Source organism: Leopardus geoffroyi, chromosome C3, assembly GCF_018350155.1.
Source record: "Leopardus geoffroyi isolate Oge1 chromosome C3, O.geoffroyi_Oge1_pat1.0, whole genome shotgun sequence".
In the NCBI taxonomy this organism is placed as follows: Eukaryota; Metazoa; Chordata; class Mammalia; order Carnivora; family Felidae; genus Leopardus; species Leopardus geoffroyi.
Window position 1 is genome coordinate 73787424 of NC_059338.1, and position 26884 is coordinate 73814307.

The 26884-nt window shown below is 47.1% G+C and overlaps 1 protein-coding gene across 6 annotated transcripts in view; it reads left to right on the forward strand.

Annotated features, from left to right (window-relative positions):
* TRAPPC9 (trafficking protein particle complex subunit 9) overlaps positions 1–26884 on the forward strand; it is a 573855-nt gene that overhangs the window by 42134 nt on the left and 504837 nt on the right. For all 6 annotated transcript variants that reach the window (XM_045453562.1, XM_045453564.1, XM_045453567.1 and 3 more), the window contains 2 exons: positions 6098–6219; positions 13485–13610. In XM_045453562.1, the coding sequence (XP_045309518.1) occupies positions 6098–6219; positions 13485–13610 (248 nt within the window). The remainder of the gene's footprint in view (positions 1–6097; positions 6220–13484; positions 13611–26884) is intronic.

Genomic DNA, 26884 nt, shown 5'->3' on the forward strand with positions numbered 1-26884 from the left:
GCAGACCTGTTGCCCCTACCCTGAGTAAGGTAGAGCGTTGCCTAAGGACAAGATCATTTATATACAAAACCATAGTGTGGTGATTAAAATCGGAAAATTGAAAACTGAGAGAATACTGTATGCAGTTTTCTGTACTAACCTGTTGTACTAACTGGTGCAGTTCAGCAGTTCTGTCTCTCGAGTCAGGATCCAGCTCAGGCTCACACATCGCATTTTGTTTTCCCGTCATTTAGTATCATTTAACCTGGTACAGTTTCTCAGCTTTTCTGTGTCCTTTGTGACACTGATATTCTGAAGAGCATAGACCATGTATTTTATAGAATGTTCCTTAGTTTGGGTTCCTGAAGTTGCCTCATGATTATGATGTTATGCATTTTGCTAGGGTGAAGGATGCAGAATAAGGGGTATTTTGTCTTCATTGCATTGTATCAGGGAGCCCGTGAGGTGGGTTTGTCCCATTATTGGCGATAACTTTGTGGAGTTGGCTAGGTTTCTCCAGGGTAAAGTTAACTATTTTCCTTTTTGTGATTGATGAGTGATTTGTGGAAAAACACTTTGAGACTATGTAAATACCCTATTTCTCATCAAACTTCTATATAGCAGTTGGCATTTACTAAAGATTTTTACCTGAGTTGTTGATGGTTGCCAAGTGTTGATGGTCTAACTTCATCATTACTTATCCACTTATTAGCATTCTAATGCAAGTAAGAGCTCCTCTGTCCTTCTCTCTGTTCCTTCCTTCCTTCCTTCCTTCCTTCCTTCCTTCCTTCCTTCCTTCCTTCCTTCCTCCCATTTGTCAATTCATCCACCCCTCCCACCACCCCTCCCTCCCATCTTTCCATCCGTCTGTCCATCTGTCATTACTGTGGACTTGTGGATCTTTATTTTATTCAGTGAGTTCTAATCCATTGCTTTCATTCTTTATTATATGGTCCATTGGCTAGATTTGATCAATGGAAGCTCTTCAAGCTGGCCCTGGTATCCTTTATAAGTTCCCCATCATTTTTTGAGCACTTCTTTACTTTCTGGATGGAGATATTTATGTACATTTTATACTTTCCCAGACCCAGCTTTGAAATCAGACACTCCTCTCCAGTGTTCTCGTTCCTTTTGTTGGTGAATGGTATTTAGAAACCAACACCTGGACACTAAATAGGCTTATTTCTTCTACACCCTTTGAGAAATTCATAGTGTCATCTAGAGTTCATACTCTGTGATCTCTAATTCCCACCCAAACAAACCCCAAGGAATCTTTCTAGTTTTTCCCTGTTTTATATTCATATCTTCCTTCTCCAACAGTGGGAAATCTGGCTCCCACTATTTTCAGTGTGCACTCATTTTCTCAGTCCTACAGTATATAGAACGTCAGAATTACTAACCAATATCACTACAAAAACAAACCTTTAAGTAAAATTTAAGAATTGTTTGTGCTCTCTTTGTCTTCATACTGAGGATAAATGTAGAAGGTACTGTGATCAGAAGCTGATTGGGTTTGTTCTTTAATCTCCCTGTCAATGTAATTGTGTTATTACTTTGAAATACCGTTAGGCTCATTTGTTTCTGCTTGTATGCCATATAGGTTCCCCTATCTTTACTGATTGATTTTTTTTTTTTTTTTACCACTATATAAAACTTGAACATGGTTCTAAAAGTCAAAACCTTACAAAAAGTTGTATCCAGAGAAGGGTCACTGCCTTTCTTATCCTTCCCACCTGATCCCATCTACCCCATAGGTAACTAATCTCATCTGTTCCTAGTTTTTCATTCTTGTAGGGGTTATTTGTGTTTTGTGTGTGTGTGTTGTTGTTGTTAAACAAACAAACAACCCAGATAGATGTTCTTACTTCTATTTCTTGTGCGTATCACATATATTCTTTTATATTTGGCTTTTTTTGTTCTGTTTATCAACATATCTTGGAAATCGATTCCTATCAGGGTGTGGAGATCTTCCTCATCCATTTCCGCAGCTGTGTGGCACACTGTGTGTGTGTGTGTGTGTGTGTGTGTGTGCGCGCGCGCGCGCGCGCGCGCGTGCGCATGCGCGCACCTGCGCCATATTCTGTTCACGTCTCCTCTGCATGGACATTTGGTTTCCAGCATTTTGTAATTGCAGGTGCTGCTGCAGTGAGTAGCCTCATCCATATGTACTGCTGTGTTACTGGGCTTGTGTCTTCACCATAAATTCCTAGAAATGGAATTCCTGGGTCAAAAGGTTAAAAAATATAGACACACTTACTAGATTTTACCAAATTTCTCTCCACTGGGGTCGCACCACTTTGCACTCACAGGAGCCGTGCAGGAGGGTGCCTTTTCTCCACGAGTTTGTCAGCCGAGCTCCTTGTTGACTTTTTACGCTTTTGCCAGCTCGCTAAGAGTGAGAAGCGATGCCTCCTACCACAGGTGATACCCAGCATCTTTTTAAATGGTGAGGGCCGTCTTTGTGTTTTTCTTTTATGAATTGTCTGCTCGTATCTTTGGCTCATTTTTTTCTTTTGGACTTTTAGCTTTTTGTCTCTCAATTTTATGACCTCTTTATACATTAGAGCTCTTAGCCCTTTGTGGTATATATTGCAGCTATTTTCTCTCAGACCGTCATTTATGTTTTGGCTTCATTTGTGGTATTTTTGCTGCATTGTCACATGACCGAATTTATCAGTGTTTTAAAATTGCGCTTGGATTTGCATCATATTTAGAGAGCTTTCCCTCTGTCCAGGTTTTAGAGGAATTCACCTATGTTGTTGAACTTCTTTTATGGTTTTCTGTTTTATATCTGGATCCTAGATCATTTGGCATTTACTCTTGTATTTGGTGTGAGGTCTGTTTTCATCTTTTTCCAAATGGCCATCCAGGGGTCCGTCCCAGTACTACTGATGAAAAGGGTCCATGTCTGCCCCGGTCTTTGACGTGCTGGGGGAGCTCACTATGCGCTCGCCCAGTGTAACATCCAGACCTACTGGCGGCACTGTCTTCCTTGCTGTCCCTCCGCCGACGGGGCGGAGTATCCACGTTGCGGGGCTTTCGCTTTATAGCAGGACAGCGGCTGTAAGTGTGACCCAGCATCGCTGCCGGCATCTCCACCGCGCCAGTTGGCCCCTGCCTTTTCTTTTTCTTTTTTTTTTTTTTTTAATTTTTTTTTTTCAACGTTTATTTATTTTTGGGACAGAGAGAGACAGAGCATGAACAGGGGAGGGTCAGAGAGAGAGGGAGACACAGAATCGGAAATAGGCTCCAGGCTCTGAGCCATCAGCCCAGAGCCCGACGCGGGGCTCGAACTCACGGACCGCGAGATCGTGACCTGGCTGAAGTCGGACGCTCAACCGACTGCGCCACCCAGGCGCCCCGGCCCCTGCCTTTTCTGAACACCGGTGTTTCTCTTCTCTCTCACGGTTTTGTCTTTTTGTCCCCTGCCTCCTTTGTCTCTGCTTTATGCCCTCTTATTTCTGCTTTGCTTTCCTTTGTGTCTGTTGCCTTTCCGGTTTTGTGCCTTGTACGCAGTCTTGCACGCAAGCAGACTCGGTAACTCTTTCCCTGTCTCTTGGATGAATGGATGATGGTTGGATGGATACCTGAGAACCCGTGTGATTATGTTGTTTTCCCAACTTCTCTGCCCACGTTTTCCTGTGTTCTCTCTTTTTCCTCCCCTCCAGCCTGGCTGTCAGCCTGGCTGTTTTGTTGATTTTTCCCGTTTGTAGACTCCAGGCTATAGCCTTGATGACTCCTGGTTCCACTGGTCCACATTAACGTTGTGTGCGGGCTGTTGATACTTTGTAGATGTCAAGAAAGATTGCATCTATCGCATACTAGTATTTTTAGAGCTTCTTATTCTTTTATTGAACAAAATTAACTCGCTGTGACCCACTAAGCTGTGTAGTGAGCTCTGCCCTTGTTAGTTTCTGACATATTGTGCTGTTCTGGGCTGTGGTGTGGGCATGTACCCCCCCCCCCCCGCGTATTGGCGTTGAAGGTCATCATTGAATGAACCCTCATTTTCAGTGGTGCCATTTCTGTAAAAGATGGAGGGGCATTTCCTCCTTCTTCGTGGTTGGAGATGTCTTGATCGTATACTGTTCGGAAGAGAGGAGGTACCATATGAAGAGCAAAGGACCCGCTTCATTCTGGCCCCTCTTATCTTTCCCTCCCTTTCTTCAAGGGAGAAGAGTAGAATTTAAGGATGTAAAGATAAATTGTTAGAGCCTATTAAATAAATCAAGACTGCCTATTACTTATTAAATATTTTAGCCAGAAATAAGTGTATTATATATAGGAAAACATGCAAAGCATAGTCGTACAGTGGTGGAAAATGTAGGCCCAAGTTCAGGTCCTACCCTGGAGTCACTGGCTCTGTAATTTTGAACACTAGTAAGGATACTCGGCCTCTCCAGGACTTGTTTCATCACCCGCGGAAATGAGATACACTAGGAGTGCCTTCTTCCTAGAGTGGCTGGGGGTTGTGAGTGAGGACCTGCAAAGTCCTTGTTAGCACAGGTTCTGAGTCCTTCTCAGTGCAAAAGAACGTATCTTTGGCTGTGATGATGGTACAACCACTCTGTGTAAGTGCTCATTGCTCCAGAGGGGTGTCTTGTGGCTCGGAGGTGGAATTCTCAGTTCTGTAGCACTCAAGAATTGTGTCATTGGGCCTCAGTGATTGGAATCTGTTCTTTAAAAAATGTATATTTTAGGTTTTTTCGAGCATGCCCTTTTCTTTTATTATTTATAGTTCTACCCTCTCATCCCTTGCTGTGATTTTCACAAAATCCAGAGGAAACAAGATCCTAAGCCACCTGCCTCTTCCTGGTCCCCTGTGGTGGTTCTTTCTTCCCCAACGAGAAGAGGGTTTTGTGTAGGAAATTTTCTTTGTTTCCCTTTTCTTGGAGTCTTTCTGTCCATTTGTCACCTGTCCATCTGTCTTTCTATCCACTTACTCTTCTGTCTTGTTCCCAAAAGCATTTGAGACAGCTTAGAGAAGAACAGAATGTCAAACAAGCAGGTGAGAAGATGGGGCCAAGGTCAGAAGCAAGGGTAGGAGACAAGCTGGCACGCATGGGGCAGGCATTGAGAGGCACGCCTGTGTCCTATGGATTGTCGGGATGGGCAGCAGCCCCGTGCCTGAGACCCCAGCAGGTGTGAAGGCCTGAAGAGTTTGTCCCAGCGATAAACTAGCGGCTTAGCAGGAGCCCAGCTGTTCCTGTTACTGAGGCTTGGGAGAGTCGCTTTTGTGTTCTGTGAAATCAAAAACTGCTTCATCCTTTTTTTTTTTTTCCCTGTCCGAGTTCCATGTGTAGTTGGTTATGTTCTGTAAATGGAGATTTCTCCAGAACTCTCCCCCACATTGGTCTGATGGCCGGGGAATTAGGTGGTTCTGCTAATTGATAGGCAGCCAGAAGTAGACAATGATGACCACAGAAAGGATCCTAGCATTTATGAGTTCTGTTTCTTCAGGGCTGGACGGTTCCGAAAATGCTTTCATGTAGTTGGTGGTCATTTGAGGAGACAGTGTGGCCTCCTGCTGGCACTCAGAGTGTAGAGCTGTGAGATAGTGCTCGCCACTGGCGTGGTCTTCCAGATGCCTAAGCTGGTTATTATGAACACGGTACTTTTCTATAATGCACTCCATGTTCTTTAACAGAAAATTTCAACAAGGAGGAAAACTTACTTTGAGTCACTTAACATTTCATATGGTGCTTCGATGGTAAGACTTCTAGGGGATATACAGGCTAGGAAGGGGATACATAAGCTAGGAAGGGGGTATATGAGCTAGGAAAGGGATATATAAGCTAGGAAGGGAATATACGAGCCAGGAAGGGGGTATATGAGCCAGGAAGGGGGTATATGAGCCAGGAAGGGGGTAATGTGGGCCAGGAAGGGGGTATGTGACCGGGAAGGGGGTATGTGGGCCGGGAAGGAGGTATGTGAGCCGGGAAGGGGGTATGTGAGCCAGGAAGTGGGTATATGAGTTAGGAAGGTTTAAAAAACAGCATTATTATTTGAATTGCAGTAGGGAATATTTAAGTTTTATCTGGTTTGTGCCCCTCTTTCAAACAAAGAAGCAAGACAGAAAAAGCAAAAGATTATTTCTTTTCTTTCTTTTGGTTTGCAGGTGCCCTCACAACCAATGGCATAAATCCCGACACCAGTGCTGAAATTGGACGTGCTAAGAACTGTCTGAGTCCTGAGGACATAATTGACAAATATAAGGAGGCCATTTCCTATTACAGCAAGGTGATTTTACTGCTTCATAAATCCCTTACATAATTGTGTTGTTTTAATCCGGGGTTCCTGGTTTACACTGTGAAATACTGCAGTACATCCCAATTCTTTGGTTCTGTAAGTATTCATGTATCATTCTCTAATGCATGATACTATATACTAAAACACTTCTTTATTTCTGATTCATAATAGTGTGAATTTAATATTTGGAAAAAGGGGAAAAAGGACGATCATAGCCCCACTACTCGGAGATAACCATTTTAACATTTTAATATCTATTTTCTGGTCTTTCTGTCAACATATATTGCCTATATTATAAAAAACGGTGAGCATCCTATACTTACTGTGTGGAGACCTGCATTTTTCATGTGGCGTATCTCTGTAGTTAAACCTTCCACGGCCTGATTTTTAGTGATGTGGGCGGCATTCCATCTTTTGGATGCACCCTTCTTAATACTCTAGGTTTATTTATTTATTTATTTAAATGTTTATTATTTATTTTTGAGACACAGAGAGACATAGCATCAGCGGGGGAGGGGCGGGGAGAGAGGGAGACACAGAATCCGAAGCAGGCTCCAGGCTAGGCTGTCAGCACAGATCCCGACGCGGGGCTCGACCCCATGAACCGGGAGACTGACCTGAGCTGAAGGCAGATGCTTAAGCGACTGAGCTACCCAGGTGACCCTTGGATTTAAAAAAAAAAATTTAAATTTCATATCTACTTTCTGAAATACTGAAAACAAGAAGTCAAGCTGTGTAGAAGAGCGGTAGCAAAAGCAGAAGATGAAACCCGCCCACCTCTCCTACCCTTGTTTCTTAGAGTAACAGCTGTTAACAATTTGGTACATCTCTCTTGTGACCTTTATGCCTGTGAAATGCATATATGTGTGTATGTATATCTCTTATTTAGGAAGATGAGATTATACCGCATGTGTTATTCTGCAACTTGCTTTATTCACTCACAGATTCATCCCAGATGTCCTCCCACTGCAAACCTGCTTGATTCTTTCAGATAGGGTGGAAAGTCTTCTATGTTTTTTTTTTTTTATGTTTATTTATTTTTGAGAGAGAGAGAGAGAGAGAGAGAGAGAGAGAGATAGCGTGTGAGAGGGGGAGGGGCAGAGAGAGAGGGAGACACAGAATCTGAAACAGGCTCCAGGCTCTGAGCTGTCAGCACAGAGCCCAATGCGGGGCTCAAACTCACAGACTGTGAGATCATGACCTGAGCCGAAGTCGGATGCTCAACCGACTGAGCCACCCAGGCACTCCAATTTAAAAAATTTTTTTTAAATGTTTGTTTATTTTTTGAGAGAGAGAGAGACAGAGTACGAGGATGGGAGGGGCCGAGAGAGAGGGAGACACAGAATCCTAAGTAGGCTCCAGGCTCTGAGCTGTCAGCACAGAGCCTGATGTGAGGCTCAAACTCACAAACCGTGAGATCATGACCTGAGCTGAGGTTGGACGCTTCGCTGACTGAGCCACCCAGGTGCCCCTCGGGTGGAAAGTCTTCTAAAGTGTGGATGTAGTCATTTGTCAACACTTTTGTAAGAGGCCATCAGGAACCCAACACGGGGAGTAGACAGCACCTAGAGCAAAGCGAAATGTCTGCTCCCACAGAGCTCACTGCTTGCTCTGATTTCCTAAATTCTTACCTTTTGATGGATGCTTAGGTTTTCTCACTTTCCCCTGTTAGGAAAAAATGCATCAGTGAACATTCTTGTACATATATTCTTGTGTGATTATCCCTTTCGTTATGATTTCTGGAAATTTGGGGCTCCTGTGTGGCGCTCCTGTTCGGCCTGTGTGGCGCTCCTGTTGAGCGTCCAAGGTTGGCCCAGGTCATGATCTCAGGGTTCGTGGGTTCGAGCCCCGTGCCTGACTTTGCACTGATAGTGTGGAGCCTGCTTTGGATTCTGTGTCTCCCTCTCTCTCTGACCCTCCCCCACTCACGCTCTCTCAAAAATACAAAAATTAAATATTGAAAATTAAGAAAAAAAGATTTCTGGGAATTTAATCACTGGATATGACATTTACACTTGTGATAAGTTACTTTCAAGTTACTCCCCAAATTCCTTCTCCAATAGGGTATGAAAAGGTATAGATTTATTTAACTGATTCTCTTCTACGAATATTAGTTCATTTCAGTTTTCCTTGCCACAGTTGTAAACGGTGCTGAGATAAACGCCCTGGTAGAGAAATCTTTTTGGACTGATTTTTTTTTATCATTTTTTTTAAGGAGATAGTACCTAGAAGTGGACTTGAGTCGAAGAGCATAATGGTGTTTTTAGAGTTTACTCACACATTGCCATAGTGTCGTGCCAAAAGGGTAACAGTCTGCTCTGTCACAAACACCAGCTATTGTATCCTTTCAGAGTATTTGTCACTGTGATGGGTGAAAGTAACTTCCCATTGTTTTAGTTCGGATTTGATTACCAGTGAGATATTGGACAGTTTTTGCTTCATAGCATTTATGTTTCTTGTATGAATTACCCATTTGTGTCCTTTGTACACATTTAAGTTAGGGTGTTTTTCTTGTTGCTCTGTTATAGCTCTTTATATATGGTGAATACCAGCTTCTTTTCTTTCATTGACGCCTATTACTAATCTGTTTCCTAAGGTTGCTTGCCTTTGATTTTGTTCAGGAGCTTTTCTTTTCTTTTTCTTTTTGTGGTCAAAACATGTTTCTAATATAGTAAATTTTTTCCTTTTGGGTTTTTACCTTTGGTATTATGCTTAGAAATACCTTAACAATAACATGGAACTCTTTTCTTCAGTTTTTTTTTTATAATAAAGTTTATTTATTTGAGAAAGAGAGTACATACGAGTGACAGAGGGACAGAGAGCGAGGGAGAGAGAGAATCCCACGCAGGCTCCCCACTGTCAGTGCAGAGCCTGATGTGGGACTTGAGCTCATGAACCATGAGATCATGGCCTGAGTCGAAATCAAGAGTCCGATGCTTAACTGATTGAGCCACCCAGGAGCCCCATCCTCATTTTTTTTTTTTTAATCTTTAAAATGGGGATGATGATAGTACCTATCTGGAAGTGTTGTGGTGAGGATAAGCAGAGTTAAGTATATGGAAAGTATTGTATTTGATGAGGTTAGCATTTTAAAATATTTATCTCCTTACCTGTAGTTTATTTTGTGTACATTATGACACAGAAGTAGCATTTATTTTTTCCAGGTTACTATCTCCTTGTTCCACCACAATTTATGGAATTCATACTTTTTGTCTCTGATTTGAAATCCCACTTACACTGAATACATACATATATTGGAGTCTAATTCTGAGCTTTTTATTCCTTTCTATGAATTTCTTTTCTTACTCCAGCATCATGATATTTCATCTCCTGTGGTTTCTTTAATATGTACTAGTGTGTCTTCTTTTCTTTAAAATCCCTTCCTCCCATCCTAGATTTTCTTGGCTAGTATCATGAATAATAATTCCTCAAGAATCCTGAAATATTTCGTTCATCTCACACACACACACACACACACACACACATACACACAAAACAGTTTGGAATTTTCATGGGGCTTAAAGTAAGTTTTGAATTATTTTTAGAACTCCTATCTTTGCAAAATTACTGTCTCTGTCGAATATGTTAATGTCTCTGCACGTACACATCTTATTTTAAGTCCCGCAATACAGAGTTGCAGGTTTCTTCGTAGAGAACGTGAGCATTGTTTTTAAGTTTATTTCTAGTTATTGCATGTGTTTTTGTTAATTTGGTGGATGAGATTTTTTGCCATTATATTTTTGAACTGCTTATAGCTGAAATGTGGAAAGGCAGATTGAGGTTTTAATATTCATTTTGTAACTGGCTGTTGAAAAATCTTAAATATTAAGTACTTTTTTCAAACTCCTTTCTTTTCTGTCTTTTAAACTTTGTTTCCAAGATTATCAAAATGATCATAGCTAAGTTCTGTAGGTGGGCAGACAGATGGAGAGAAGTCACGTGGCTCGTGTAACTAATTCTAGCAGTTTGGTGACTGCCTTTGGACTAGAGAAGCAGAAGGAGCCAGGGTTAGACCAGGGAAGGCTCTGAACGTGCACAGGAACCAGGCTCTCCTGCCTTTGTGGCAGAGCCCTGCGGGCATGGCAGGTGGATGGCTCTTCACCAGCCATATCTGATGGAAAGTTAGTGGCTGCCCACAGCACTGTGTTAGTAAGAATTCGAGACTTCTCGGTGGGAGAGACTTGTCTGCCGTGGGCACCGCAGGGGAGCCAGGTGGCCGTGGGTCTTGAGTTTTCCAGTCCCCAGAGTGGAAGGAGCAGCCTCTGGAGTAATACTGAACTGGATGTGAGTCTCTCCTCCACTGTGTCTGTGCCGTCTGACCTCATTTCCTTGGTATGCTCTCTCAGCCCCGGGTTTCTTTTCTCTCAAATGGTGAGGTTAAGGCCTACTGCATCAAGATTAAAAAAAAATTTTTTTTAAATGTTTACTTATTTTGAGAGAGTGAGAGCAAGAGAGAGAGAGAGAGCATGTGAGATAGGGAGAAGGGCAGAGAGAGAAGGAGCGAGAGAATCCTGAGCGGGCTCCATGCTGTCAGCACGGAGCTCAATGCGGGGCTCGATCCCATGAACCGTGAGATCGTGACCTGAGCCGATAGATATCAAGAGTCAGACGCTTAGCTGGCTGAGTCCCCCAGGCACCCCTGCATCGAGTTTTTAATCAGAGTAAACAATTTATACATGTAAAATGCCTACTACCGGGGCAGACCCGTTTGTATTGCTCAACAAAAAAACGGTCATCGTCCGTCCTTCCTCGGTTGAGTACGTGCTCAACGAGACGTCTGGGGAGAAGCCCGTTCCTAATATTGTGTATGTGATGCAAGCAGACAGAGCAAGTGGATAGCTTCCTTTCTCCGATTGTAGTTCTGTTCATTTGCCTCGTTTTCCTCTTAGCTCCTTGTCTTTCCTCCTTTACGTCCTCCCCCACCATGAGGTGACAGTGGTATAAGAATCTCTGTATACTTCTCAGATTTGATTTGATCGTATTTGATTTGTACACACGTGCACACATGCACACACACATGTGCACACGCACACACATGCACACACACGTCAGGCTGCCTCTCACTCACCAAGGGAGAGGCACCATCTTTTGGTTTTCATTCACTGTGAGTGATAGTGAAATCTTGTAAGCAGATTCTTGGTGGCTTCACAAATGATTTTTTATTAGATTTCTGATTTGTGGCCAAGGAAATTCTCTTTTATTAGAAGAAATGAAATGGAGACATAGACATTCTCCTGAGACATTGGTGTCATCGTATTTATAGTTGGAAGGAACTTTAGAGAGCATATAGCCTCATACTTTTTCATAGGTGAGAGACTAAAGCCCAGAGAGGGTACGTGACTCAATTGAAGTCACACAGTGACGGCTGGATTGGGAGGCAGAGGACCCTCCACGCTTGAGCTATGGTGTCGGGCAGAGTTCTCGGTGTTCACCTACCTTTAGCTATGTTCCTGTGGCCTCTCAAGTGAAGGTCACTTGGTTCCTATCCAAGTACTAACCAGGCCTGACCCTGGTAGGTCACTTGGTTCCTAATGGCATGTTTGCTCCATATTAGTTCTGGAGTCAGATGGACACAATTCAAACCTTGTCTCCACCGGTTGTTGTGGGGTCAGATGGACGCAATTCAAACCCTGTCTCCACCAGATACTCGCTTTGTAACCTTGGGCAAGAAGCTTTCCTTTTTTTTTTTTTTTTTAATTTTTTTTAATGTTTATTTTTGAGAGAGAGAGAGAGACAGAGCATGAGCGGGGGAGGAGCAGAGAGAGAGGGAGACACACAGAATCCAAAACAGGCTCCAGGCTCCAAGCTGTCAGCACAGAGCCTGACGCGGGGCTCGGACTCACAAACCGTGAGATCATGACCCGAGCTGAAGCCAGATGCTCAACTGACTGAGCCACGCAGGCGCCCCAAGAAACTTTACTTTTTTAAGTCTCATTTTAGAACCTAACATAAGGATAATATTTATTTTAGGGTTTTTGTTTTAGAATTGAATGAGAGAGTTCCCTCATTTATTCCTGAAGTATTGATTATACAATGCTATGCTGGGATCTGTGCTGGTAGGACAGTCCTTAGTAAGGACTCAGTGGTGAGAACGGGGCTTGGTCCCTGCATCCCAGAATTTTTGTTTCGGGAGAATGCTTATAGAGAGCAGGTATGGAGGTTTTTAGTAATGGTCCATTCTTTACCTAATCCCTGCTGATTGTGGATACCTTTCTACTGATGTAAGTGCAATTTTTTATGATTGCAGTTTAAATCTTTATAATATAATTAAAAATATGTAAGTGTAACATAAACATTTGTGAAAAAAATGGAGTTGGCTTTTATTGCCACTTACATGGAAGTTGTTTCAAGGGTTTTGAAGGAAAAGAAGTAATTTAATTTCAGTGGAATAAAGTCCTTCTGTGAGTTTATTGTTGTGCTGTTAAATGGTATGTAAAAATTGGTGATTTCTGACTTCAGTGTTGCCAGTTAGGGAAGCAGAGTTTCTCCTCATGATTGTGCATGGTGGTTTTTGTCCCGTGCCATGAATTATGTACGTGTTACATACTTGAAAAGAGGGAAGAAGGAGGCTGCCCTAACAGCACAGCACTTTCTTTTTCTACCTTATAAAAATACTTTTAGTAAGAAACGTGACCTTTGTAACAATTGGTAGGTGGACACACTGCATTCTCCTGAACATTTCTGCCTGCTGGGCCCATGGGGGTCTCGGTAAATACTTGTTGATGGAAAGGGGGGACTCCAGTGTTTGATGCCTCCGTAGGAGTATCTGTGAGGGACCTCCTCCCCCCGGGCGGTCTTTAGGCCCTGGTGTACATGGATTTATCTCTGTTAAACTTTTCTTCAACTGCAAGTTTCTGCAGATACCGCCATTGGAAATCACTCCAGCTCGGGATACTTAGAAAGAAAACAAAACCGGTTGGAGTGGAAAAGAAAACAGGCCGACAGCTAGTGTGCAGAGTTTCTGTGGTGCAGCCTTGGCGGGGCAAAGGGTGCTGGAGGGAGGGCACTGGGTCGGGGTCCAGGGGCCACTCAGCAGCCTGCTCCAGGCTCCGAGCCACACAGTGTGGTGTGATAAGACTTCCCCCAATACAGTCCTCCCTCTCTGCTCTCCACCCCCCCCCCCTTGGGAGGGACTGTTAGGTCCTGGAACTTGGGGAGGTGCCCTGAAGGGTCCCCGCGTTCCCCGTGGTATATAGGCTTTACGATACGGTAGAAAATCATCTTTTTTGATGAGGATCCCCCTTTGTACCCTACAGTACAAGAATGCCGGAGTGATTGAGTTAGAAGCGTGTGTCAAGGCTGTGCGAGTCCTTGCCATTCAGAAGCGGAGCATGGATGCTTCAGAATTTCTCCAGAACGCGGTTTACATTAATCTTCGACAGGTGGGTGCACGTCCTCCTGACAGGCGGGTGTGGTGCGTGGAAGGGTTAGCACAGCTCTCCTGGAGCCTGTTGTGACCCTGCTGCTAGGACTCAGTGTGGCTCGGTGTGAAGTCTGCAGCCAGAACTCGGTGTCCTAAATACTGCTTTACGTTATGATACTTTACTTTCAGGATTCTGATTTTTCTTTTCTTTTTCTTAAATTTTAGAGAGAGAGCACATGTGAGCAGGGGAGAGGGGTAGAGGGAGGGAGAGGGGGAGAGAGAGGGAGGGAGGGAGATGGGGAGAGAGAGGGAGGGAGGGAGAGGGGGAGAGGGAGGGAGGGAGGGAGGGAGGGAGAGGGAGGGAGAGAGGGAGAGGGAGGTAGGGGGAGAGGGAGAGGGAGGGAGGGGGAGAGGGAGGGAGGGAGAGAGGGAGAGAGAGGGAGGGAGAGAGGGAGAGGGAGGGAGGGAGAGAGGGAGAGGGAGGGAGGGGGAGAGGGAGGGAGGGAGAGAGGGAGAGAGAGGGAGGGAGAGAGGGAGAGGGAGGGAGGGAGAGACGGAGAGGGAGGGAGGGAGATGGGGAGAGAGAGGGAGGGAGGGAGAGGTGGAGAGGGAGGGAGGGAGATGGGGAGAGAGAGGGAGGGAGGGAGAGGGGGAGAGAGAGGGAGGGAGGGAGAGAGGGAGAGGGAGAGAGAGGGAGGGAGGGAGAGGGAGAGAGGGAGGGAGAGAGGGAGGGAGAGAGGGAGGGAGGGAGAGAGAGGGAGGGAGGAAGGGAGAGAGAGGGAGAGGGAGAGAGGGAGAGAGAGGGAGGGAGGGAGGGAGAGAGAGAATACCAAGAGGGACCCACGCTCAGTGTGGAGCTCAATGTGGGGGTCAGTCCCATGACATTAGCCAAAATCAAGAGTCGGACACTCAGTCGACTGAGCCACCCAGGTGCCCCCCACATTCAGAGTTTTCTGCCCTTCAAAATTTTTCTTGAGTAGAGAAACCACTCTGTCTCTTGCCAGCTTCGTGACCTTGGTCCAGCTCTGCCTGTTGCTTCACTCTGGTCACTTGCGGCACGACTGCCATTTGTAACCCGGGCTGGGTCGTTAGGTTTCTAAAACACAAAGTCTGGGAAAGTTCTGTGGACAGCTCATGGTACACAGTAGGCACTCAAGAAATACCACTCAGTCTGCATCTGGATATGATTTTAATAAAACGAAGTCATTAGAACATTTAGTTGTAGGTTGCTAATGCAAAATCACAAAGTTGGTAGTCTAGAAAGATTGGAGACATTTAGCTAATTTAACTTGGATTTGTATGGACGGGGCCACCCGGTCTCAAAGTTCAGCAGCTTCTATAAGGACCTGTGGCTGGGAGTGGGACACAGGTAACTAGTGGCAAAGCTCTTTGCTGAGCACAGGCTGTGCTGGGCGGGGGAGGGGTGGGGAGAAGGCAGGTTCTGCCCTCCTCCAGCTGACAGCCTCATGGCAAAGGTGGACCTCCGGCGGTGGGGTGACTGAAAAACAGGGGACAAGGGAGTGTGGCAAACTGATTTGAGCTAGTTTGGTGGTGGTGGAGGGTGTGGGGTCAGGGGCCGTCTGAGGCAGGGAGGTTCAAGCTGGGGCGGGAAGGCTGGATAGGAGATAGCCAGGAGAGGAGGAGGGGGGACCGAGCATTCCAGGAGGATGGCTCAGCAGGAGTGAGTCTGAAATCTGAGCCGGCATGTTCCCTGGAAGGAACCAGGCCAGAGGGAGACAGGCTGGAGAGGGAGCTTGAGGGAGGGGGCCCAAGTCAGAACTGGAGGTCTTTCTGGCCGGGTGAAGGGTTTGCAGTGTATTCTCCCAACAGGGGGTTTTATTTATTTAAAAAAAAATTTTTTTTTTTAATGTTTATTTAGTTTTTGAGAGAGCCAGAGAGAGCGAGTGAGCAGGGGAGGGGCAGAAAGAGGGAGACACAGAACTGGAAGCAGGTTCCAGGCTCCGAGCTGTCAGCACAGAGCTCGACGTGGGGTTCGAACCCACAAAGTGTGAGATCATGACCTGAGCTGAAGTCGGACGCTCAACCGACCGAGCCACTCAGGCACCCCTAAAAATTTTTTTTAATGTTTATTATTTATTTAGTATTTATTTATTTTTGAGAGAGAGAGAGACAGTGAAAGCATGAGTGGAGGAGGGGAAGAGAGAGAGGGAGACACAGAATCCGAAGCAGGCTCCAGGCACTGAGCTGTCGGCACAGAGCTTGACGCGGGGCTCGATCCCATGAACGTGAGATCATGACCTGAGCTGCAGTCGGACGCTCGTCCGACTGAGCTTCCCACCCGCCCCTGACAGTGGGTTTTAAAGGAAAGGGCTTGGAGGCATGGGAATGACAGGATCCTCTTGTCTCAGGTGGGAAGAGTGCTTGGTGAGCAGTCCTGATGCTCCCAGCTGAGAGGCGGGACAGCCAACATGCGTGGGTGGTGAAAAGGGAGTGGTGAGGACTGCGTGAGGGTCGGCTGGACGCCACCCAGGCTGTGGCTGCGAGGTCGCACTGTGCTCTGAGAAGGGGGCTGTGGAGGGTGCTTTGGAGCAGAGGTGACAGACCCGGCCGTGGGTGTGATGGGAAGCCTGTTAGATATGTGGGCTGAGGCTCTGGCGAGGGGGAGGGGGAGGCTCGGGGGTGGGGGAGGCTCGGGGGTGGGAGGGGGAGAGAGACTAGAATCAGTTTATGTTTGGAACGAGAATAGGCATCAGGGCTCTTTTTTTTTTTTTTTTTTTTTTTTTTTTTTTTTTTTTTTTTAAGTAGGCTCCACACACGTGTCGGGCTTGAACTTAACGACCTTGAGATCAAGAGTCTCATGCTCTACCGACTGAGTCCCACAGGCACCCCGCGCAGTGATTTCTTAGCTCAGGTGTAGACAGAGGCTGCTGGAGCGAGTAAGAAGCAGCAGCTGTAGGCCTGACACGGAAGGGAGAGACAGAAACTGAGGAGAGCCAGTAAACCCAGTACAGACAAACCAAAAGAAGAAAAATCCCACCACTTTGTTTGGGGCCATTTGGCGTCAGGGAAACGGCACCCCAGAGACTCCGAGCTGTTGAGTGGCGGTCGCTCCTGGCCCGAGGGATTTTGTTCCTGAGGGACCGCAGAGGGGAGACGCTCAGGAGGCAGGCCGGGGCCAGACCCTATCGTGGGTCCGGAGTGAGTGTGGAGACAGGGGCTCATCAGGGGGGTGGGGGCCCTCGTGGGAATTCACGCTGAGGAGTCGTGCAGGAGTGGAGGGCAGTCAGACAGGCTTGGGCTCAGTCCTGGCTTTGCCCCTGGTTCGCTGTGCAACCTTCTGCAGAATCGCTGTGTTTCAGTATCTTCCTTTGTGACGCGACGGGGGAGCAGGCCCTCGCGGTGGTTGGGGGGCTCGGTGTAGAGTTGCTGCGCCGTGTCCCGGGAGCGTCGTGGTGTCTGCCCTGCAGCCGCCCTGCTGCTGTCACCTGGGGGGGGGGGGTTGGGGGTGGGGTGGGCAGAGTGGAGGGTGGGCCGCGCTTTCCAGCGGTCACCAGAAGACCTGAAGCCACGGGACCGCGGGCTGGGTGCCGGGGGCAGGGTCGGGGGAGGCCCCCGGAGGCCTTAATGCTCGCTCGCTGGGCCGTGTGGCTGGAGCCGCCTCGCGGATGAATGCCGGCGATTCTGGCTTGCCGGGACGCCGTCTTTGCAGGTGGCCATAGGAGTACACATCTTTCGTAAAATAAAGCGTTGTTGCTGACGATGCGTGGGAAGTTGCTGCTGGTGGAACGGCCCTCTGCCCCTTGGCTCGGTCCTCAGGGACAGCACCAGAGGTCAGCAGAGACACGCGGGAAGGGGTGAGTGCCGTGAGGTGCTGCTCTGGGGCGCGGCCCTTTCAGTTTCCCCCGACACGGCACTTTGCCACAGTTGACGTCTCTCCCATGTGTGCTTGCCGGGGCAGCAAAATAATGAGCTCTGCTGGGACTTTAGAATAACAAGAAAAGAAAGGGTCCCGGGTTTTTCTGAAATGGAACAGGCTTTCGGTTCTTGATCACATGGGTGCCATTGTAGAACTGATGAGTTGTATTTATTCCTGGCGGTGGTTTTGGCCACTGTGGAAGGTTTGAAAGGAACGGAGGTAACGAGTCTCGTAGGTACTTTCTGCTTTAAGAAGCCCTGTGCAGACATAGAAACAGATAAGAAACATGCTTGAATCTAGCGGTGCTGGGGAGGGTTTCTGCAGAATTCCTCGTGTTTGGGTCCAGGGACGTGTCATTTCTTACGTTGTTTGTGCAAGGGGTTTGCGATAATTGTCTCTCATAGCGAATGGTAGCACACACTTCATGTAATGACTGTAAACTTGTGTCTTGGATGCGTGGGCGTCATAGGCAAATGGTAGCAGTCAGGGAAGGGCTGCCAGTCCTGGCACCCCAGACCTGGGTTCCTGCTGTTGTTTTCCTTGCCGCGGGACCCTGGACTAACGTGTGACCTCCCATAGCCTGTTTGCGAGTCTGTAGACGGGAAGGGTACTGTTCGCTTCTTCCCGGGTTTGTTGTAAGTGTGCATTACGTTACTGTAATACACGGCGGGTGCTTTCAACATACCGCTCGGCGCATAGAAAGCGCTCTGTATATGTGTCTGCCCCATCGGTCGTGGATCGGAGCAATAAAGGCAGCTCATGTTTGTTGAGGCTCTTTCCTAGGTTGTGAATTTGTTACTAGTTCTCATAACCCTGGGTACTTAAGTGCAGTTATTCCTATTTATTCAAGAGGAGCCTCAGGCTAGAGAAGGGTTATGTAACGTGTCCAAAGTCAGATCACAAGCTCAGCGGTGAAGGGGCCTCTGGAAAGCATGCTTGCTGACACTTTCCTTCACACGACCTTCCCTGGCAGAGGCCAGGTGCCGTGTTGCTGTCTGCAAGCCCTAGAATATTTAGTGGGTGACAGGACAGACATGGTTGGGCTTACTGTACCGCTTGAGTGTAGAGTCTAGGGGGAAGCAGGCAGGAGACATACACAAAATAAATGGCTACCGACCGTGAGCGGTTCTATAGCGGAAAAGGACGTGCTTCATCATGCAGAGCTGGGGAATGTTCTTGCCAGGCTGCTCTGGTGGCGTTGATCCCAGCGACAGAAGTTCTGTTACCAGGCGGGGACAAGGGAGAGGGAGAGCATCCCCGTCATCAGGTAAACTGAAACTCCCTGAGTATACCTGAAACTAATTACGCAGCCAGCTTATTACGGGCCCTGAACTAGGCGTGAAGAGATGTTGACCGTGTCATCATAGCAACTTTGCGAAGTAGTTTACTGTAGCCAGTTGTAGGCAAGAGCAAGTTGAGGACACCAGTTGGCTGCGTGCCCGTGCCGGGATTGCCTCGTAAACACCACCACCGGTATTTAAATGTAGCTGGTTGTGACTCTGAAGTCTGAGGTCTGTGAACTGCATCGCAGAGCTTTCCCCGGACAACCCAGGTGGCTGAAATTAATTTCTTAATTAGTAGAAAATGGTGACAAGAAGAGAAAGTGGTAGTAAGAAATTGTTTGAGAAACTTGGAGAAAGCCCAGCAGCTTACCAGATTGGCGAGCGTACTGTGGGGCCAGTGTGCAGTCATCCCAGCACTGATGCCTGCCATAGACCTGATGCTCAGGAATGATTCTGGGCCGCTTGAAGAACATTTTGGCTCATGATCCGCGACCGCTTTGTCTCTGGTTAGTTTTTCCCTCAGAGCCATTTGAATTTTGTGCAGGCTACTCCGTTCAGATAGAACAGCCTCTTTAAACGTCTGGCTGCAGTTCCTTAATGAAGCTGTTGCTAAGGAAACCCAGTAAAAGCGGGCAGATATGCACATGATAATTGTAACCTCAGAACTTTATGTCAAATTAAGCCCCAAATCAGAGGGATGGGGAGATTCAGGAGAGGCTTTTTAAGATAGAAGGGGAAAGTGTAAAGTTACAGCCTAGGTGAGGCCGAGACGTGTCAGTCCTGGCCAGCAGGGCACCCGGCTTTCCGGATGGCGCGTGGGGGATTCACAGCTCTCGCAAGGAAAAGAAATGGTTGCGTGGGGAGGGAGGAAAGTCGAGTTCCTTCCCAGAGAAGGGAAAGGCGAGAGGGAACGGAGAAATTTCTGATTGAACACGATACGGCACGGCGTTCTTGGATACGGCAGAGGGGTTTTGTGGGCAGCAGTCATAGAAGGAAATGTCTTGGTGAGAAGTCAAGGCTGCAGAGAAGGGAGCAGAGCAGACGGGGGGTGGGGGGGACCCTGCCGCCAACTGGGCTCCAGGGGAGGAGCCGCCCTCCAGGCCACGGGGTCGGCTTCACTTGTTGGCGTGGGAGCCCAGTGAAGTGAGGACACAGGGCGAGGGCTGACACCGGGGGAGAGTCAGAGACAGAGACGGTGCCTCGCACGCGGTTGCATTTAACTCGGGGGCACTGAGAATGGCGCTCCGAGGTGAGAAGGCTGTGGCAGAGCTTCCCGCGTGGGGAGGGACCGGCAGCTGACACAGATCTTTGTGTCATGGGCGCCGGGCTCTTGTAGCTCGTCTCTTCCGCGTCAGCTGTCAGAATCTGTTGTCCGCTTTGAATCACGGTACACACTTCGTGGCCCGCGTTATGATTTACCTCCCCTGGTTTCATTTAACTGTGCACCCCTAACTTTCTCTTCGCCCCACTTCTGTCTTTTTGTTGTCATTGTTGCTAAGTTGTGTTTAAAAAGTTGATTTAGTTTTTTTTTTTTTTTTTTTTTTAGAATGGGGCATAATGTAAGTAAATGCATAAACAGAATGGCTCTTCAAAATTCGAAGCTACTTGCCCTGGTAGTTGCTTAAAAACGGAGCCGCCATTAAAGTGCTAAATCTCTACTAAGAAAGTCTGGTAATGCCTGCGGAGTCCAGCGCAGGGACTGTCTTAGTCGTCTCCGTGGTCGCTGGGCCATGCACGCTTGTCAGAGGGCAGGCCCTGCTAACGTCTGTTGGGCGGCAGACGCGAGACAGCGGTGACGAATGCAGTGCTCGTGGGCGTTGGCACCCCTCCTCCAGTGGCAGTGACAGCAGTGACCACGTGTGGACGTGCATGGCATCATGCTGAGAGCTTTATGCGTGCTTCTGCCTTTAATCCTTAAAACCCACCTGTGAGAAATTACTTTGTATTGTTAAGGTTTATTTATTTATTTTGAGAGAGACAGAGAGAGAGAGAGAGAGAGAGCACGTGCAAATGGGGAAGACGCAGAGAGAGGGGAAGAGAGAATCTCAAGCAGACTCCGTGCTGTCAGCACAGAGCCCCACACAGGCTTCCATCTTGCGAACTGTGAGGTCGTGACCCGAGCCAAAATCGAGAGTCCGATGCTTAACTGACTAGCCACCCCAGATGCCCTTACTTTGTGTTTTTAATGTGTAATCCACTTTATTCTGAAAGATTTTAAACCTTTGGAAAAGTTATGAGAGTCGTACAATGAACTCTTACGTACTTCTCACCTAAAAGGATAGTATTGGTCTTTGTGTGTCTGGCTGGGTCCCTGAGCATAACGTGTTCAAGGTTCATCCACGTTGTAGCAGGAACCCATGCTTCCTTCTTGTTTCAGGGCTGGATAGTCTCCCACAGTGTGGATAGGCCCCATTTTGCTTATTCATTCATCAGTCGATGGAAATTGGGTTGTTTCCATCTTTGGCTGTTATGAAGAATGCCGCTATGAACACTGATGTGCAAGTTTTCATGAGGACATGTGTCTTCAGTTCCGTTGGGTGTATATGCCAAGGAGGAGTTGCTGGGTCATCCAGCGACTCTGTGTTTAACCTTCTGAGGAATTACCAGACAGTTTTCCAAGGCAGCTGCCCCATTGTACATGTCCACCGGCATTGTCTTCACATCCGTGCTGATGCTTGTTATTGTCCATTTTTTGGTTATAACTGTCCTGCTGGGTGTGTAGTGTTGTGTCATTGGTTTGCATTTCCCTGATGGCTAATGACGTTGAGCATCTTTTCGTGTACTGATGGGCAGTTTGTATGTGTGCGTAAATTCTTTGCCAGTTTTTGGGAAATTGGGTTTTGTTTTCTTTTTATTATTCACTTGTAAGAGCTCGTTCTGTATCCTGGATACTAGTCTCTTATCAGATAGACACTTTGCACAAGTCTCCCTTGCTGTGGATTGTCATTTCACTTTGCTGATGATGTCCTTTGCGGCATGGATGTTAATTTTAATGAAGTCAGTTTACCTGTTGCTTGTTTTGTCACTCATGCTCTTGGTGTTGCGTCTAGGAAAACGTAGCCTGATCCAATGTCACAGAGATTTACTGTTTCCTTCTGGGAAGTTGATGGGTTTAGTTTTTACATTTAGGTCGGTGAGTCCATTTTGAGTTAATTTTGATGGTACACAGTTGGGCGCAGACTCCTTCTGTGGCAGGTAGACACCCAGTTGTCCCAGCGCCCTCTGTGGACTACACATCCTTCTCCCACTGATTGGTCTTGGCCCCCTTGTGGAAAAATGACTGTCAGTGTAAGGTTTTTTTCAGGATTTTAGATTCTATTCTACTGATTTATATGTCCATCTGTACCAGTGCCGTACTGACTTGATCACAGTAGCTGTGTAGTGAGTTTTGAAGTTGCAAAGTGTGAGTCCTCTATCTTTGCTCTTCCTTTTCAAGATTGTTTCAGCTATTCTGGGTCCCTCGAACTTCTGTGTGAATTTTGGGGTCAGCGTGCCAGTTTCTCCAAGGAAGCCAGCTGGCATTTTGATAGGGATCGGGATGAATCTGTAGATCACTTCGGGGAGTTTTGACGTCTTTATATTGCCTTCCATCCCATGAACATGAGGTGTCTTCCATATGTTTAGGTCTTTAAAAATTTCTTTCAGTGGTATTTTGTTGTTTTCAGTCTACAGGTCTTATGCATTTTCGTTAAATTTATTTCATTATTTTATTCTTTTCAATGCTACTGTAAATGGAAAGGCTGAGCTTCCTGAGGGCATTTATCTGTGTATTCCTAGGATTTTATTCACAGTAAGTGCCAGATCTATATTTGTTAAATGAATCTATTCGCAATTGCCTCTTTCCCCCCATTTTATAAACGAGAAACCCAGACTCAGGTTAAGCTACCCGAGCACATAATGTGATGGCGAGAAATCAGACCCTTGGGTGGGGCGCTGTATGGGTCCTACTGGGAGCGTATTCGGGATGGATTCACCTTAATCCTTTGGGTGAATTTAGTCAGATGCTTTGAGTCAGATGCATAGAGTAGCTTAGGGCTATCTGTTCCAAAATAAATTTCTGGTAAGAGTGCTGTACTTGAAACCCGATTCGTATGTCTTTGAAGAGGGTCATGTTCGGGAGCTTGACTGATTAGCACTTGTGTTTATTAAACACCTCCAGGTGTAAATGATTGAATGGCACTTGTGAGAACGAGGGCTCTCTCCCCCATGGCCGTGTTGGTTGGCTGCAGTTGTAGGCACAGCCAATTTGATATTTTCTAATATGCTCGTCATGGCCTGCTGAGGTGAGCTTACTAAATATTTTGCCAGTCATCTGTTGAAACAGAGCCACGAGCACTGACTATGGCTCAATGGGTAGAAGTCACATAAAGAACGAGATCTGGGTTCCTCCCACGAAAGCCATTTTCTGAGAGCTGACCCTGGGTCCGTGTCAAAGAGGGTGACCGTGGAGTCCACTGTGTGATTGAGATTTACATGGTACGGTACTCCTGCGCGGGAGTCCAGGGTTCTACAGAATTTGAATTCTGGGCCAGAGGATTAGCAAGTGGGGAGCCCCAAGGTGGGAGGGAGGGTGGGCGCTTAGAGTCTGAGGCACACAGAGCCGGCCGGACAGGTGTGCGGGAGGTGCACGGGGGAGGTGACAGGAAGCCGACCGCCGCAGGCTTTGTGGGCTGTGTGCAGCCTCCCGTGTACAGCCTGAGGACTTAAAGCCAGGGCCTACTGTGCTGTGAAGGATCATTCATTGCGTGTAGAATGCTTGGAAACCTGTGGAAGGCTGGGAAGGGGGTGACGGGGTGACTTAGAGGAGGTGGCTTTGAGGTTTGGCTGTCAAGTGGGGCTTCATCCTAGCTCTGCCACCTAGTAGCTGTGTGACCTGGACAGCTCACTTGAGGAAACAGAATTTCTCTAATCAGTTGGACTGCTAACGCCTTGACGCCCTGGGCCTGTCATGAAGTGTCAGCTAGCTAACGCGTGTGCAGTGCGTGGCATGGTGCCCGTTTCGGGCCGCGTGCTGGTGAACGGCTGTCAGGGGAGGTACGCTTGATAGGAAGTGGTCCCTGATCACAGGCTGTGAGGGAGCTGGGGGTGCGAGGACGATGCTGAGCTCTGGGCGGGGGGGTGGGGAGGTGTGTGTGCCAGTGGGGGCAGGCGGCCAGGGGCCCCAAGGAGGACAGCTGTGGGAGGAGGACCGTGGGGATGGCTCTGCGCAGGTGGAGGTTGAAGCGCCTTTGGAGCATCCCAGTCAGGTGGCACGAGTGAGCCGGATTGCGTGGCTGTGGCGCTCACCAAGGATGCCTGTCCCTGAGCTGAGCATTTTCATAAAATTCTTCGTCCCTGAGGACCCCGCCATGTTGCTCGCTGAACGTGAAGACGTATTTTATAATATGAGTGAATTAGTATTATCATTTCTGTCGTTGAAACTCCAGTCTTTTTTTTTAATATAATTTGTTGTCAAATTGGTTTCCATACAACACCCAGTGCTCATCCCAACAAGTGCCCTCCTCAATGCCCATCCTCCGCTTTCCCCTCTCCCTCCTCCCCATCCACCCTCAGTTTGTTCTCAGTATCCGTGAGGCTCTTGTGGTTTGCCTCCCTCCCTCTCTGTAACTTTCTTTTTTCCCTTCCCCTCCCCCATGGTCTTCTGTTCAGTTTCTCAAGTTCCACAAATGAGCGAAAACCTATGGTATCTGTCTTTCTCTGCCTGACTTATTTCACTCAGCATAATACCTTCCAGGTCCATCCATATTGTTGCAGTGGCACAATCCCATCTCTTTTTTATGGCCGAGTAATATTCCGTTGTGTATGTGCGTATATATGTCTGTATCTTCCTTACCCACCATCCACACACTATGCTTATCCATGAGTGTCTATCATTGGACCCTTAGGTTGTGTCCATCTCTTGGCTACTATAAATAGTGCTACAATAAGTATAGGGGTGCATCTATCTTTATTTTTTTACTTTTTATTTATTTTTTATTTTTTTGTTGCATCTATCTTTAAATTTTTTTTTTTTTTACGTTTATTTTTGAGACAGAGAGAGACAGAGCATGAACGGGGGAAGGGCAGACAGAGAGGGAGACACAGAACCGGAAGCAGGCTCCAGACTCTGAGCCATCAGCCCAGAGCCCGATGCGGGGCTTGAACTCACGGTCTGTGAGATCGTGACCTGAGCTGAAGTCGGACGCTTAACCGACTGAGCCACCCAGGCGCCCCTGTTGCATCTATCTTTAAATTAATGTTTTTGTTTTCTTTGGATAAAAGCCAGGGGTGGAACTATTTGATCATATGGTATTTCTATTTTTAATTTTTAAAAAAATGTTTATTTTTGAGAGAGAGAGCGCACGCGTACATGAGCAGGGGAAGGGCAGAGAGGGGGGAAGGAGGATCTGAAGCCAGGCTCCATGCTGTCAGCACGGAGCCCGATGAGGGGCTCAAACTCACCAACCGCGAGATCATGACCTGAGCCGAAGTTGGACGCTTAACCGACTGAGCCACCCAGGCGCCCCTGTTTTTAAGTCTTTGAGGAGTCTCCATGCTGTTTTCCACAGTGGCTGCACCCGTTTCCAATCCCACCAAGAGTGCACAAGGGTTTCTTTTTGTTGACAGTCTTGCCAACGGTTGTCATGTTTTGTCTTTTTGATTTTAGCCGTTCTGACAGGTGTGAGGTGATATTTCGTTGTGGGTCTGGTTTGCATTTCCCTGATACTGAGTGATGTTGAGCATTTTTTCATGTGTCTATGGCAGGCCTTAACTATCTATTTTTATTTTATTTTAGTTGCTTTAAAGTTCATTTATTTTTGAGAGAGCGAGTACGTGAGTGAGTGGCAGAGAGAGAGGGAGAGAGAGAGAATCCCCAGCAGGCTCCACACTGTCAGCACAGAGCCGGGTGTGGGGCTCAGTCTCATGAACTGTGAGATCATGACCTGAGCCAAAATCAAGAGTCGGATGCTTAACCGACTGAGCCACGTGGGCGCCCCCTTAATTATTTAAAAAAAAAATTTTTTTTTAATGTTTATTTATTTTTGAGACAGAGAGAGACAGAGCATGAACGGGGGAGGGTCAGAGAGAGAGGGAGACACAGAATCTGAAGCAGGCTCCAGGCTCTGAGCTGTCAGTACAGAGCCCGACACGGGGCTCGAACTCATGGACCGTGAGATCGTGACCTGAGCCGATGTTGGACGCTTAACTGACTGAGCCACCCAGGCGCCCCATCCCTTAATTATTTTTTAATTAAAAAATGTCCGTTAATAGTTAAAGAAAAATTTAGATATGTACGTTTAGAGGAAAACTAGTGTATTTTCTGTTTGGGCAATATCGTGGTATAGAAACTCTCAAAAGCCCTCTTTGCATGTGTTTTTTAAATATGCTGATTAAGAGATAAAACTTTTCAGGGCACCTGGGTGGCTCAGTCAGTTGAGCGTCCAACTTCGGCTCAGGTCAGGATCTTGCGGTTCGTGAGTTTGAGCCCCATATCGGGCTCACTGCTGTCAGCCTCTCAGCGCAGAGCCCGCTTCAGATCCTCTGTCCCCTTCTCTCTGTCCCTCCCCCACTTGCGCTCTGCCCCAATTAAATAAATATTAGAAAAAAAAAAGGTAAAGTTTTCCCCCAACTTTTCAAGATGCATAGCAAAAAAGTAAGGGGGAGGGGCGCCTGGGTGGCTCAGTCGGTTGAGCATCCGACTTGGGCTCAGGTGACGATCTCGTGGTCTGTGAGTTCGAGCCCCGCGTCGGGCTCTGTGCTGACAACTCAGAGCCTGGAGCTGCTTCGGATTCTGTGTCTCCCTCTCTCTCTGCCCCTCCCCTGCTCATGCTCTGTCTCTCTCTGTTAAATAAACATTAAAAAAAAAAAATTAAAAAAAAAAAAAAAGTAAGGGGGAAATCCTTTGGGGCCAAAACAACTACAAAGCATGAATTTTGGAAGGCAAGTGAGTCTCAGAAGGCAGCAAATGCCACCTACCTCTGGGAACATGGTTTCAACAGCCCACGTAGGAGGGACAGGAGGTGAGCCTCAGGCGGCCCCCATTGGGAATCAGGTGGCAGACCCATCTGTAAAGCCAAGACCTTCCCTGAGCTATGTTTAATGAAAGGGAGACCTAGAAGAAAAAATCCCACTCCTCAAAGCAAGAAAATAAGG